The 16,412-nt window shown below is 44.2% G+C and overlaps 1 protein-coding gene across 1 annotated transcript in view; it reads right to left on the minus strand.

The window, feature by feature from the left end:
- Positions 1-12,461: 12,461 nt before the first annotated feature.
- LOC118387398 (microtubule-associated protein 1B-like) overlaps positions 12,462-16,412 on the minus strand; it is a 32,385-nt gene continuing 28,434 nt past the window's right edge. The window contains exon 7 of the mRNA XM_035775726.1: positions 12,462-16,278. Coding sequence (XP_035631619.1) covers positions 16,123-16,278 — 156 coding nt within the window. The 3' untranslated portion in view covers positions 12,462-16,122. The remainder of the gene's footprint in view (positions 16,279-16,412) is intronic.

Genomic DNA, 16,412 nt, shown 5'->3' on the forward strand with positions numbered 1-16,412 from the left:
TCTCTGTCTGATCCCAGGCCGCCTCCTCTGACAGTAGGGAAACATTAAAGACATTAGGTGTCAGGGGACCTGCAGGCCTCAGTGATGTCATTATGAAGCTGTGTAAATGCTGGTCGCCTCTGTGATAGATGGATGTTTCGGAGCTCTTTCCACTTATGAGGTAACTGTCTCATAGAGGAACTAAGAGCGAGGTGAGTGGGGGGAGGTTCACCTCCGTTGCTGTAGCAACAGGATCCCATCTCATCCATCCCGCTGAGATTTCATCTTCCCGGCCAATCAGACATAGCTAGGGCTTCTTCTCAATGCATTGGGTTATTTATGATATGAGGTGGCAGAGGTGTGTGTGTGTGTGTGTGTGTACATGTGTATGTGCGTGCAAGCGTGTGATATAACTTGAGAGATTTATCTTGAATTTATCTGTATTTCTGACTCACAAATCTAGTGACCTCAATGTTAATTTCTTCTGTATCTCACCCATGTCCACAACCAGATGGATACTGGATGTTCTGTTCTCATTGTGATGCAAAGTATTATAGACTAGCCCAAATGTGTGGAACAAATCACCACAGAATACCAGAGTTCCAGGAAATGAGTGAATTCCCCAGTAAGGGGTAACCTAGTGGTTAGAGCACTGGGCCAGTAACTGAAAGGTTGCTGGTTCGAATCCCTGAGCTGAGAAGGTAAAAATCTGTCGTTCTGCCCCTGAACAAGGTAGTTAACCCACTGTTCCCCGGTAGGTCATCATTGTAAATAAGAATTTGTTCTTAACTGACCTGCCTGGTTAAATAAAAAAATAAGGATTTATTTTTGTCCTTGAGAATGAGAGCAATAGAGAGAGCAGGACAAGCACATAGCAAAGCTAGTCAGGACAGGCCCCTGAGGGTCAGTCAGACATGGTCCCACTGTAGACAGAGGCTCCTGGGTCATAATGGGACAACAACACAGAGAGAGGGGTAAGAGATGTCATGTCGAGTGCAGCTGAAGTTTTGTATTTGACCCTGTTGACATCTCACATGAACCCTTGTCCAGTAGCCAAGTCACGCAATGACAAAAGATGGACATAGCATTTCAACCCCTCTATCTATTTAGCACAGCAGATGGAATTGACACAGCTAACCAACTGATGGGACTGTAAACAAGATACCCAGTGTGTAGAGGTTGTTGTGACACATGGAAAGTGGAAGATATAGGTAGTAGTATTAGTAGATGTATTAGTGGTAGTAGTTAGGCTTGGGGCGATATACCATTTATACTGTATACTGGGGTATTGAGAAATACCTACTTTTGAATACCGTTGTTAAATCGCTACATTTCTTCTTTTTTTGGGGGCTCTGGGGGTGCGTTCTACACCAATGCTTATTAGTTAAGTTAAGTATAACTACAAGAAATCTAAGATGTGTCAAATAAATGACATGCAGCTCAGGGCTATGCATTTGGCTTACTAACTTGCTAGCTAAGTGGCGAGATGTGAAGATTAAGCTTTTTGGTTACAGCAGAGACATTCAATCCCCTCCTGGATCAAGATCCCTGTTGCCTAAATTATTTTGTGCACCCCCCCCAAAAAATGAAAAAATAAAATAAGAATATATAAATATACACTATATATACAAAAGTATGTGGAATCCCTTCAAATGGGTGTATTTGACATATTCAGCCACACCCGTTGTTGACAGGTGTATAAACTCGAGTACACAGCCTTGCAATTTCCATAGATGAACATTGGCAGTAAAATGGTTTTACTGAAGAGCTCAGTGACTTTCAACATGTCACCGTCATAGGATGGCACCTTTCCAACAAGTCAGTTCATCTCATTTCTGCCCTGCTAGAGCTGCCCCGGTCAACTGAAAGTGCTGCTATTGTGAAGTGGAAATGTCTAGTGGCAACAACGGCTCAGCTGCGAATTGGTAGGCCACACAAGCTAACAGAACGGGATCGCAGAGTGCTGAAAGCGTGTAAAAATCGCCTGTCTTCGGTTGCAACACTCACTACCGAGTTCCAAACTGCCTCTGGAAGCAACGTCAGCACAAGAACTGCTTGTCAGGAGCTTCTTAAAATGGGTTTCCATGGCCGAGCTTCTACACACAAGCTGAAGATCATCATGCGCAATGCCAAGTGTTGGCTGGAGTGGTGTAACGCTAGACACCGTTGGGTTTGGAGGATACCAGGAGAACGTACCTGCCGCAATGCATAGTGGCAACTGTAACGTTTGGTGGAGGAGGAATAATGGTCTTGGGTGGTTTTTCATGGTTAGGGCTCGGCCCCTTATTTCTAGTGAAGGGAAATCTTAATGCACAGCATACAAGGACATTCTAGACAATTCTGTGCTTCCAACATTGTAGCAACAGTTAGGGGGGGAAAAAACGAGGTCCATACAGAAATGGTTTGTCAAGATCGGTGTGGAATAACTTGACTGGCCTGCACAGAGCCCTGACCTCAACACCATCGAACACCTCTGGGATGAATTGAAACGCTGACTGCTAGCCAGGCCTAATCGCCCAACATCAGTTCCCGACCTCACTAATGCTTGTGTGGCTGAATGGAATCAAGTCCCCGCAGCAATGTTCCAACATCTTCCCAGAAGAGTGGAGGCTGTTATAGCAGCAAACGGGGGACCAACTCCATATTGATGCCCATGATTTTGTAATGAGATGTTTGACAAGCAGGTGTCCACATACGTTTGGTAATGTAGTGTATATACAGTGCATTCGGAAAGTATTCAGTCCATTGACTTTTTCCACATTTTGTTACGTTAAAATCTACACATAATATCCCATAATGACAAAGCAAAAACGTTTTTTTTTATGTTTGCAAATGTATTACAAATAAAAAACAGAAATAACACATTTACCTAAGTATTCAGACCCTTTACGCAGTACTTTGTTGAAGCACCTTTGGAAGCGATTACAGCCTCGAGGCTTCTTGGGTATGACGCTATATGCTTGGCACACCTGTATTTGGGGAGTTTCGCCCAGTAGTAGTATATCTGGTAGTAGTAATAATAGTAGTAGTAGATCTAATAGTAGTAATAGTGGTAGATCTATCAGTAGTAGATCTAGTAGTAGACATATATCTAGTAGTAGTAATAGTAGTATATCTAGTAGTAGTAGATCTAATAGTAGTAGTAGTAGTATAACTGCTCGGTCCAGAACATCACTGGGGCCAAGCTTCCTGCCATCCAGGACCTCTATACCAGGTGGTGTCAGAGGAAGGCCCTAAATATTGTCAAAGACTCCAGCCACCCTAGTCATAGACTGTTCTCTCTGCTACCGCACAGCAAGCGGTACCAGAATGCCAAGTCTAGGTCCAAGAGGCTTCTAAAACAGCTTCTAACCCCAAGCCATAAGACTCCTGAACATCTAGTCAAATGGCTACCCAGACTATTTGCATTGCCCCCCCCCTCACCCCCCTCTTTACGCCACTGCTACTCTTTGTTGTCATCTATGCATAGCAACTTTAATAACTCTACCTACACATTGACTCTGTATCAGTACCCACCTGTATATAGTCTCGTTATTGTTATTTTACTGCTGCTCTTTAATTACTTGTTAATTTTATCTCTTATTCTTATCCATATTTTTTTGAAACTGCATGTTGGTCAGGGGCTCATAAGTAAGCCTTTCACTGTATTTCACTGTATATCTAGTAGTAGTAGTAGATCTAGTTGTAGTAGTAGATCTAGAAGTAGCATTATTAGCAGTAGTTGTAGATGTAGTAGTATATCTTGTAGTAATAGTAGTAGATCTAGTAGTACATTTACATTTACATTTAAGTCATTTAGCAAACGCTCTTATCCAGAGCGACTTACAAATTGGTGCATTCACCTTATGACATCCAGTGGAACAGCCACTTTACAATAGTGCATCTAAATCTTTTAGGGGGGTGAGAAGGATTACTTATCCTATCCTAGGTATTCCTTAAAGAGGTGGGGTTTCAGGTGTCTCCGGAAGGTGGTGATTGACTCCGCTGTCCTGGCGTCGTGAGGGAGTTTGTTCCACCATTGGGGGTCCAGAGCAGCGAACAGTTTTGACTGGGCTGAGCGGGAACTGTACTTCCTCAGTGGTAGGGAGGCGAGCAGGCCAGAGGTGGATGAACGCAGTGCCCTTGTTTGGGTGTAGGGCCTGATCAGAGCCTGGAGGTACTGAGGTGCCGTTCCCCTCACAGCTCCATAGGCAAGCACCATGGTCTTGTAGCGGATGCGAGCTTCAACTGGAAGCCAGTGGAGAGAGCGGAGGAGCGGGGTGACGTGAGAGAACTTGGGAAGGTTGAACACCAGACGGGCTGCGGCGTTCTGGATGAGTTGTAGGGGTTTAATGGCACAGGCAGGGAGCCCAGCCAACAGCGAGTTGCAGTAATCCAGACGGGAGATGACAAGTGCCTGGATTAGGACCTGCGCCGCTTCCTGTGTGAGGCAGGGTCGTACTCTGCGGATGTTGTAGAGCATGAACCTACAGGAACGGGCCACCGCCTTGATGTTAGTTGAGAACGACAGGGTGTTGTCCAGGATCACGCCAAGGTTCTTAGCGCTCTGGGAGGAGGACACAATGGAGTTGTCAACCGTGATGGCGAGATCATGGAACGGGCAGTCCTTCCCCGGGAGGAAGAGGAGCTCCGTCTTGCCGAGGTTCAGCTTGAGGTGGTGATCCGTCATCCACACTGATATGTCTGCCAGACATGCAGAGATGCGATTCGCCACCTGGTCATCAGAAGGGGGAAAGGAGAAGATTAATTGTGTGTCGTCTGCATAGCAATGATAGGAGAGACCATGTGAGGTTATGACAGAGCCAAGTGACTTGGTGTATAGCGAGAATAGGAGAGGGCCTAGAACAGAGCCCTGGGGGACACCAGTGGTGAGAGCGCGTGGTGAGGAGACAGATTCTCGCCACGCCACCTGGTAGGAGCGACCTGTCAGGTAGGACGCAATCCAAGCGTGGGCCGCGCCGGAGATGCCCAACTCGGAGAGGGTGGAGAGGAGGATCTGATGGTTCACAGTATCGAAGGCAGCCGATAGGTCTAGAAGGATGAGAGCAGAGGAGAGAGAGTTAGCTTTAGCAGTGCGGAGCGCCTCCGTGATGCAGAGAAGAGCAGTCAGTCTCAGTTGAATGACTAGTCTTGAAACCTGACTGATTTGGATCAAGAAGGTCATTCTGAGAGAGATAGCGGGAGAGCTGGCCAAGGACGGCACGTTCAAGAGTTTTGGAGAGAAAAGAAAGAAGGGATACTGGTCTGTAGTTGTTGAGGGATCGAGTGTAGGTTTTTTCAGAAGGGGTGCAACTCTCGCTCTCTTGAAGACGGAAGGGACGTAGCCAGCGGTCAGGGATGAGTTGATGAGCGAGGTGAGGTAAGGGAGAAGGTCTCCGGAAATGGTCTGGAGAAGAGAGGAGGGGATAGGGTCAAGCGGGCAGGTTGTTGGGCGGCCGGCCGTCACAAGACGCGAGATTTCATCTGGAGAGAGAGGGGAGAAAGAGGTCAGAGCACAGGGTAGGGCAGTGTGAGCAGAACCAGCGGTGTCGTTTGACTTAGCAAACGAGGATCGGATGTCGTCGACCTTCTTTTCAAAATGGTTGACGGAGTCATCTGCAGAGAGGGAGGAGGGGGAGGGGGAGGAGGATTCAGGAGGGAGGAGAAGGTGGCAAAGAGCTTCCTAGGGTTAGAGGCAGATGCTTGGAATTTAGAGTGGTAGAAAGTGGCTTTAGCAGCAGAGACAGAGGAGGAAAATGTAGAGAGGAGGGAGTGAAAGGATGCCAGGTCCGCAGGGAGGCGAGTTTTCCTCCATTTCCGCTCGGCTGCCCGGAGCCCTGTTCTGTGAGCTCGCAATGAGTCGTCGAGCCACGGAGCGGGAGGGGAGGACCGAGCCGGCCTGGAGGATAGGGGACATAGAGAGTCAAAGGATGCAGAAAGGGAGGAGAGGAGGGTTGAGGAGGCAGAATCAGGAGATAGGTTGGAGAAGGTTTGAGCAGAGGGATGAGATGATAGGATGGAAGAGGAGAGAGTAGCGGGGGGAGAGAGAGCGAAGGTTGGGACGGCGCGATACCATCCGAGTAGGGGCAGTGTGGGAAGTGTTGGATGAGAGCGAGAGGGAAAAGGATACAAGGTAGTGGTCGGAGACTTGGAGGGAGTTGCAATGAGGTTAGTGGAAGAACAGCATCTAGTAAAGATGAGGTCGAGTGTATTGCCTGCCTTGTGAGTAGGGGGGGAAGGTGAGAGGGTGAGGTCAAAAGAGGAGAGGAGTGGAAAGAAGGAGGCAGAGAGGAATGAGTCAAAGGTAGACGTGGGGAGGTTAAAGTCGCCCAGAACTGTGAGAGGTGAGCCATCCTCAGGAAAGGAGCTTATCAAGGCATCAAGCTCATTGATGAACTCTCCGAGGGAACCTGGAGGGCGATAAATGATAAGGATGTTAAGCTTGAAAGGGCTGGTAACTGTGACAGCATGGAATTCAAAGGAGGCGATAGACAGATGGGTAAGGGGAGAAAGAGAGAATGACCACTTGGGAGAGATGAGGATCCCGGTGCCACCACCCCGCTGACCAGAAGCTCTCGGGGTGTGCGAGAACACGTGGGCGGACGAGGAGAGAGCAGTAGGAGTAGCAGTGTTATCTGTGGTGATCCATGTTTCCGTCAGTGCCAAGAAGTCGAGGGACTGGAGGGAGGCATAGGCTGAGATGAACTCTGCCTTGTTGGCCGCAGATCGGCAGTTCCAGAGGCTACCGGAGACCTGGAACTCCACGTGGGTCGTGCGCGCTGGGACCACCAGATTAGGGTGGCCGCGGCCACGCGGTGTGGAGCGTTTGTATGGTCTCTGCAGAGAGGAGAGAACAGGGATAGACAGACACATAGTTGACAGGCTGCAGAAGAGGCTACGCTAATGCAAGGAGATTGGAATGACAAGTGGACTACACGTCTCGAATGTTCAGAAAGTTAAGCTTACGTAGTAGATCTAGAAGTAGCATCATTAGCAGTAGATGTAGTAGTAGTAGATCTAGTAGTAGTAGTAGCTCTAGTAGTGGTAGATATAGTTGTAGTAGTAGATCTAGAAGTAGCATTATTAGCAGTAGTTGTAGATGTAGTAGTAGATCTTGTAGTAATAGTAGTAGATCTAGAAGTAGCATCATTAGCAGTAGATGTAGTAGTAGTAGATCTAGTAGTAGCTCTAGTAGCAGTAGATCTAGTAGTAGTATATCTAGTAATAGTAGTAGTAATAGATCTAGTAGTAGTAGATCTAGTAGTAGTAGATCTAGAGGTAGTATTAGGAGTAGTATCAGTAGTAGTAGATGTTGTAGTAGTAGTAGATTTAGTAGTAGTAGTAATAGGAGTATATCTAGTAGCAGTAGATCTAGTAGTAGTATATCTAGTAGTAGTATATCTAGAGGTAGTATTAGGAGTAGTAACAGTAGTAGTAGATGTTGTAGTAGTAGTAGATTTAGTAGTAGTAGTAATAGGAGTATATCTAGTAGTAGTATATCTAGTAATAGTAATAAAGCACAGGATGCCCTGGGGGATAACTATTTTCTCAGACTGGTTTAGAGGCTCACACAGCCTGGAATACCCCAGACTGGCTGATTGGTATGCTGCCTGCACTTCATGAACACACTGGTGGTGAAGAGTTAAGCTCATCCTCTTGCTCTCTACAGTATGTGTGTCGGTGTCCACTCTCTCTGCTGTCTGTCTGTCTGTCTCTGTCTGTCTGTCTGTCTGTCTGTCTGTCTGTCTGTCTGTCTGTCTGTCTGTCTGTCTGTCTGTCTGTCTGTCTGTCTGTCTGTCTGTCTGTCTGTCCTGCCTCTCCCTCTCATTCTATCTAATTCTCTCTCCTCTCTCTCCCATGCACATTGACAGATGCTGTGGCCTTGGTGTGTGTCCTTGACTAGACACATTCTCCTGACACTACCCCCTCTTCTGTGTTGCTGGTCCTCTCCTCCCACGTCCTGTTTGGTTAACAGTACATCCCTTGCTGAAGTATCTGTGACATTGTGGAGTCTCTGATGCAGTATGTACTTCTTGCAAGACCTCATAGACCTTAAAAAACGCTGGTTTTTATGTAACTTATTCCACTTGATGGTTAGAAAGACTTTTGCATACGTCACAAGACACAGGCCTCCTAATTGTCCGGAGAATTTCTAAGCAAACAGCTGGAGGCAGGGCTTTCTCCTATAGAGCTCAATTTTTATGGAATGGTCTGCCTACCCATGTGAGAGACGCAAACTCGGTCTCAACCTTTAAGTCTTTACAGTGGGTCATATGATTGAGTGTATTCTGGCTCAGGATTGTGATGTTGAACGGAAAGGCTCTGGAGCAACGAACCGCCCTTGCTGTCTCTGCCTGGCCGGTTCCCCTCTCTCCACTGGGATTCTCTGCCTCTAACCCTATTAAAGGGGTTGAGTCACTGGCTTACTGGTGCTCTTTTATGCCGTCCCTAGGAGGGGTGCGTGACTTGAGTGGGTTGAGTCACTGACGTGATCTTCCTGTCTGGGTTGGCGTCCCCCATTGGGTTGTGCTGTGGCGGAGATCTTTGTGGACTATACTCGGCCTTGTCTCAGGATGGTAAGTTGGTGGTTGAAGATATCCCTCTTGTGGTGTGGGGGCTGTGCTTTGGCAAAATGGGTGGGGTTATATCCTTCCTGTTTGGACCCTGTCTGGGGGTATCTTCGGATGGGGCCACAGTGTCTCCTGACCTCTCCTGTCTCAGCCTCCAGTATTTATGCTGCAGTAGTTTATGTGTCGGGGGGCTAGGGTCAGTTTGTTATATCTGGAGTACTTCTCCTGTCTTATCCGGTGTCCTGTGTGAATTTAAGTATGCTCTCTCTAATTCTCTCTTTCTCTCTTTCTCTCTCTCTCTCTCTCTCTCGGAGGACCTGAGCCCTAGGACCATGCCTCAGGACTACCTGGCATGATGACTCCTTGCTGTCCCCAGTCCACCTGGCCGTGCTGCTGCTCCAGTTTCAACTGTTCTGTTATAATCTCCACCCGGCACAGCCAGAAGAGGACTGGCCACCCCTCATAGCCTGGTTCCTCTCTCGGTTTCTTCCTAGGTTTTGGCCTTTCTATGAAGTTTTTCCTAGCCAACGTGCTTCAACACCTGCATTGCTTGCTGTTTGGGGTTTTAGGCTGGGTTTCTGTACTGCACTTTGAGATATCAGCTGATGTACGAAGGGCTATATAAATACATTTGATTTGCACATACATTTCTTAATCTCATTTAATGTTCTGTCTTCAATTTATATAATGACCTTTCTCTTACATGGAACCATCAATTACAGTCATTCAAACATACTGCAGGGTTTGTACAGACAGACATAGCTAGTGGACCTCGCCACATAGCTTATACAATGGGTCCAGTTTGTGACCCAGACTTCTTCCTCTGACTCTCTGCCAAATTATTCTACCAGCGAATGGCTGTTCTTTGATTTATCCCTGTGTGCTCTTCGTCTGGGTGCTGGAAAGGGCCCGGGGTGAGCCTGTGCCATCATCATTAATACATGTCCTGAGTTTCTCTCTCACCTACTATGGTGCTTAGTAGTGGGCGGTTTACCACCTATGTCCTTTTAAAGTGAATGAAACAACTCAGTGACTAGTGGTTTGTCTTTAATTGTGAAGATGAATGAATTATTTTGAAGGGGTGATCGTAAGATTCTCTTACATTTATAATATATAGTATTTTCTTAAAAGATTGTTTTTGTCCACCTTAAATCAATGTGGGTTCACTTTAGTGAGGCTGCTACACTCCAAGAGTTTCTACATCTGCATATGCATTCTAATTTGTATGCATTCTAATTGAGTAAATCATACAACCTGCACAACCCTTCAACCTCTGTATGTACAGGTGTCATATGCCCAATGCAGCCATTTCTTATACCAATATCAAATCATTTCTGGGTAACAATTAAGTACCTTACTGTAATAGATTTCCATTAAAATGGGTAAAAATACCATTTTAGCAAAAAAACTATTTCTCAAGCAAAGATTTGGCCAGGACTGTCTGGGAGTGAAAACTAGCTGTTATTTGCAGAGAGGTTTTGAACTCTCTTTGTTATTGGTCTATTAACCAATTTACCGCATGGGGATGTCACCATGGAAAGCTGAAACTCCCACCAATGAAAACCTGCTGATGAGAAGGTTCTGTGTAGAATGTATATTCAACCAGCAACTATCAGGAAATAACACTGACAAGAAAAAAGTCACACTTTTACAGTGTTAGTTTCATCAATTGTTGTACAATATGATATAAAACACAGGAAAACTGAATTTTAACTGCACTGGGCCATTAAAGGGCCATTAAAGACATTACAGTATTCCCACCCTCCCCAAAGTTGAATATACACACATATGCTTTTTGGGGGATAAGAAGTCTTCAATTAATGAAATATTCTTAAATTCCTGAAAATTACAACACCCTGTCCTGTTGAGGATTTAGCAATGCTATGTTTTCCCTCAGTGTGGTGGTGGTCCTTCTGTGGCTCAGTTGGTAGAGCATGGCGCTTGTAACGCCAGGGTAGTGGGTTCGATTCCCGGGACCACCCATACGTAGAATGTATGCACACATGACTGTAAGTCGCTTTGGATAAAAGCGTCAGCTAAATGGCATATATTATTATATTAAATCAAATAAAATACACTAAGAGTACAACACATTAAGAATACCTGCTCTTTCCATGACATAGACTGACCAGGTGAATCTACTTGAACACTATGATCCCTTATTGGTGTCACTTGTTAAAAGTACTTCAATCAGTGTAGGGGAGGGTTAAAGAAGCTTTTTATGCCTTGAGACTATGGAGACATGGATTGTGTATGTGTGCCATTCAGAGGGTGAATTGGCAAAACAAAATATTTAAGTGCCTTTGAACAAGGTATGGTAGTAGGTGCCAGGTGCACTAGTTTGTGTCAAGAACTGCAACGCTGCTGGGTTTTTCACACTCAAAGGTTTCCTGTGTGTATCCAGCCAACTTGACACAACTGTGGGAAGCATTGGAGTCAACGGGGGCCAGCTTTCGACACCACGAAGAGTCCATGCCCTGAAAAATTGAGGCTGTTCAAAGGGCAAAATATTAGGTTGGTGTTCTTAATGTTTTTTACACTGTAGATTGCAAGTGACAAATAACTGCACATTTCTGCACTTAGAATGACCCCATATGGCTCCTGGGCTGGACAATTAGTCAGGGGACTTCTCTATCAGCAACCGGTTAATTACTGTACTCTGGAGGGGTTACAATTAATGTGTGTGTGCATGTGTGTGTGTGTTAATCTGGAAGTGTTGATTGATTATCTCCCCGTTGATTATCTCCCCGTCTAATGAACTCATTAGGACTCTGTTCCAACACCCTCCCCCGAAACGTATGTTTGTGACCTAGACTGACAGACACCTGCTAACAATGCTGCTGTGCTGTTAATGTTGCCATGAGAAAGGTCACCTTGAGAAGGCTATAGACCATCTGCAGGTGCAATGCTTCCAGGTTCCATATATCTTATTGGTTGGTTGATTCTTTATTCCATCAGTTTCGATGTTGATTGTTTATTGCTTGTTCTATCTTTTAGGTTTCATTTTCAGCAAGAGTAAAATGATTACATTGTCATGCTTCTCACACCCTCATTGCCTAAAAATCTGTCCAACATGTCTCTTATGGGAAAATGTGTCTCAAGCCAGGCTGATGCCCCTACCAAGCACTGTGGGGACAACATGACAAACAGGGTGACTGTCTGAGCCTCGAATCTCTCCTCCCTTGTCTCCCTCCAATCTCTCATCCCAAACCCCATCTCTCTCTCCCTCCTCTACACCTCTTCCTCCAATCTCTCTCCCATCTCTCGGGATCATAAATCCCCTTGCTGGGCCTGTCTGCTTGGGCTTTCTGCCTGTCAGGGACACCTGTCATCCTGAAGGCCATGGAGCCTGTCTCTGCCTGGGGCCTCATTGTCCTTTTATAGCCAATCACACTCCCAGAAGTGATGTTAACCATTAACCTACCAGCCAGCCTCCACACAGCCAGGAAACTGTGTGTCTCTGAATCTACAGTCCACGAGAGCAGTTATTATAGCTACAACAACCTTTTGTCTCTGTCCACAGTTGTTTGGTTGGTAGGGGGGGGGGGGGTTTGCTTTGCTCCAATGGTCTTCCTCGCTCCTATGGGGTAGAGGGTTTGTGTTACTGCTGTTTATTTTGATGTAATGTATTGATTTTGAGTCTGACCCCTCCCTACCTGTCGGTAAAGAGCTAATGCCTCTCCATTAGGGTGAAGCACCCACACAATTAAGGATTGCTCTCATGTCTCTCTGTCATGTATTTTTGAGAAAAGCACAGCTTTTCATTGGGTCATGAGTTGAGCCATTCAGCCCTGTTTTGTTTTATGAGCCTTAGGTCACCACCATAAGCTTGTATAGTGAGTCCATTCTTCTTGTTGATGTCATCATCGTAATCATCATTATCATTAAGCCATTACTTCCGAATATACCTTCATTCAAGAAAAAAGAGACAGATTCATGATTTTCCACAAGAGTTTGTGGCTCTTTTTTTTATTTAGGTTTTAATAGTAGGCTTTACATCAAATGTCCCATAGGAGGGAGAGGAGACATTGCACACAAATATCAGAAAAGCACTAAATAATACTTTCACTAGAAACTAACCGCTACATTAGATATGAGTTTGGAAAAGGAGAGGATGCAGGGATCACAAGACAATTTTGTACCACACAGTTGCAGACAGACAGTATTAACAATCACCCAAAATAGAGGAAGATAGAGCAAGGAATACAGTACAGTAGTTGAGTGAGGAAAGATCAAGAAAGAGTGGTGTGTGGTCGGTCGGTCACTATAGTTTGTGGTAGAACAGCAGGATGGTCATGCTTATGATTAAATTATCCGGTTGCAGAGCTGTACAGGACAACTGGATAAATGTGTTGCCATGGAGACCTGTTGTGGAGGCAGTAACTAAGTCCCAGGCCCGGGTTGGTTGACTGTAATATTTTGCCTATGTGTGTTTTTACTTAACCAGTGACCGTTTGTTCTGAGTGGTGGACGGTTGTAGTATGTTGGTGGCCTCCCTATAGGCGTGGTCATTAAATTGTTTGGCTGATGTAGACGGTTGGTGTTTGATTATCATCATTTGTCCTGGCTTTAAAAGTGTCTCGTTTTTTTGTCTTTCACACCCCAACTCATACCCAAAACAGTCACTCTCCCCCGTGTTTTACTCTTCTCAAGGCATATCTATACAGAGCTTTACCTGACTCATAGGGATTTGGCAGAGTTGCTGCCATCTTGCAACCACAAATGGTATACTCACCCCTGCTTTAAATAGACCTGTGGTAGGCCGAGGTATTACATATCCTCCTTGAGTAGCTAGGGCCATGGAATATGATGAGGCAGATTTAAAGATCTTAAAATTGCCAACATAGTCAGGAGATAGGGCCTTTTCACTCCATGCCATTATGGCATAGCTGGCAACACCTCAAGGAACAACCAAATCTTAATGCATGTCTTCATTTCTATTAGCACAGCCTTGAGTTGTTGTTTTGGCAGATATGAACAGATTTCCCCAATCCTTAAAGAGAAAAAAAGCTTATTACTCATGCATATTTCTTCCAACCATTCACCCTGCTACAAAGCTTTTTATAATTATAGTACAGTGTTTTAAAAAGAGAAAAATGTAAGGTTAGGAAAGTGTCTCACTTCACAAGCCTGAAGATATTCTAGCACATTCAAGCAGTCGCTAGGGCTCCATTTGTGGTTCGACACAAAATGCTGGGGAGGACTAGCTAAGTAAAACTGAACTACCCTGTGTACCACACATAAACAGAGTTCAACAGCGACTAGTGTGGGCGAACAGGAGCTCCAAAATCACATAAAACAAGGCAACAGTAAACATGTAGCCCCCACGAATGATGCAGCTGTCTGAGATATAACGTGACTAACTTATGAATGAACGGACTGAGAGATCCACAGGCCCCTCCCCGGGCTATTTTGTGGGTGCTGAAATCCGTCGTTTTTGTTAAAAACCTTTGTGACGTCGGAGCTCCAGTCCATCCACTCTCATCTCCGCTCAACTCCATTGATGTGAAGTACATCATGGAGTTGAGTTTTACTTGGCTAGGGAGGACGGACTGAGCAGAAGTTTACAGTACACTACATAGAGTTCTATTTAAATCAATAGAAACCAATAAGCTATAAAGATCCAATCTGAACATAAGACATTATTTTAAAACAACGCGCTTTTGAAATTAAGTTTGGCTGATTATACACATACCTTTCATATTGTATATCTTTAAGAGACTAGATTACATTTTAAAAGTTAGCCAATAATAAATTAAATTAAATAACAACTCTTAATACACTGAGATGAAATAACAAAATTCATGGCCTCCGAAGAAAAGGTTTGCATTAACTGATGTTAACAAAGACAAATCAACAATCGTTTGCTTGAACAGGATCACAAAGCCTGCAGCGTAATTCTAAATCAAGATAGTGTCAGAGTCATGGGCAAATCTTGACTAGAATTGTCTTGTTCTCTAAATAATTACAATGAATTAAGACAAACATGTGTAATGTTTCATAGGCCCCTCAGTGCAGTTGAAACTTCATCTTGCTCTATTTATTTACTCCATCAGTATCAAACTAAACTATCTCTACACAGAGATTATCTGACAGTTGGGGACGGACTGTTGTTAAATTGTGTTTTACGTTTTCTAATAATTCTTACATAGGCTATTTGTCCTCAGTGCATCAATCTTTTACATTCAATTCACTTCCTAAGGCAATAACTTAAACGTGTTTTCCTCGAACCTTTGGTGTATGCAGCTGGGTTAAATCAATTTGATAGATGAGTTATATTTATAGACAGAGATATAATCAGTGGTTTGAGGCATTGTTTGATGACCTACAATCACACTCGGGGGAGTAACTGATTACATGGGAAATAACTGAATACATTCCACGGGAAAAACTGTGACTGTAATCAGTTGTATTGTAATCGGATTACAGATACTTTTGAAAAACTAGATGACTACTAGTTGGATTACTTTTTCAATTCAGAAAGGATGTTTGCGAAAAATACATTGACACCTTTCTGTTCTCTCAATGACATTCAATTCAGCATTGAACAAAGGCGCAAGTTTAAGGTTGTTCCACCAGTGAGTGTGGCCACAAGTCAGAGATCAATAGGATGACACACCAAATGCGTTTTGATGGATCCTTTGTGTCTTCTTCTAATGTGTCTAAAGGGGAAAGTCACCCAAAAGTAATCAGATTGCATTACTGAGTTTGGGTAATCCAAAATGTATGTTACTGATTACAATTTTAGACAGGTAACTAGTAACTGTAATGGATTACATTAAGAAAGTAACGGCATGTACCAGAATTGTACATATTTTGACGCGTAGTCCCAACCTTGAGGACAAATAGATTTCATCATAATATCTCAATAATTTTGTATTATTGACAGACCTTTTTTTGTCCCCAGTATGAACAAGTATATTCTCATGAATTTTTCTATATTGTTTTGACTTGATAATTAATTGATAATTGGTGCTCATGGGAAATTTTGTTTTCTGAAGAAATCAATCTACGTCAAGAGCACCAATTTATACAGTTGGAGCATTCTATGTTCTCATTCTATGTTCTCATTTTATGTTCTCTATAGTTGTCAGATACAATTTTCCATTCCGTACAGGATATTGCTATGACATTTCCTTACTCAAAGTGCTCCACAAAGCTGATACTTGTGTCAGATACTTATTTTGGGTATTGTGGACTTCATTAAAACAATTATGTTTGCCATTGTTTTTTCAAACCAGAACATTATTTTAATGAAGGCTATGTATATTTCATTAATGTTGGCACACAGCCTTTGTTTAAATGACATGCGTTTACATTTACTCTATGTCTACGTCATCCCTCACCCCAACTCAAAGATACCACTAACAACATGATCCATTTGATCACTAGATCTCTCGGTTACTAGATCATTTGATCAGGAGAGTCCAGAGGGTTGTTCCAATCCAAATTACTACGACCCCTTCCCTCCATCAGAAGGTGCTCCCTAACAGAAACGTCTTGGAACGTCAATAGAGTGCACACTCCAGTGAAGGGAGAAGTTAAGGGAAGAAGAGAAGCATAATTTAGAATGGAACGAGGCCCAGGATCAGGTTCACAGCTCTATCTTGCAGGCGGGGAAGGACTCGTCCTGCATGACCACGGTGGAGCTGGAGGCCAGCACCATGATGTTCAGGTCCTGCTGCTTCTCATGGGTCTCCTGGTACCACTCCCTCATCACCTCTGAGTCATGAGTTGGGATCAGGGTCACCTGCCAACAAAGAAGGGTTAGGGTTTGCATACAATTTTTTTCACAAAACTCTGAGCTAAAAAAGTTTCTGACAGTATTTTCTCAATGTATACTATTTAAGTCTTGTCTATGTTCTCTATGGCACCTCTCTCTCT

Source organism: Oncorhynchus keta, chromosome 9 (genome assembly GCF_023373465.1).
Source record: "Oncorhynchus keta strain PuntledgeMale-10-30-2019 chromosome 9, Oket_V2, whole genome shotgun sequence".
In the NCBI taxonomy this organism is placed as follows: domain Eukaryota; kingdom Metazoa; phylum Chordata; class Actinopteri; order Salmoniformes; family Salmonidae; genus Oncorhynchus; species Oncorhynchus keta.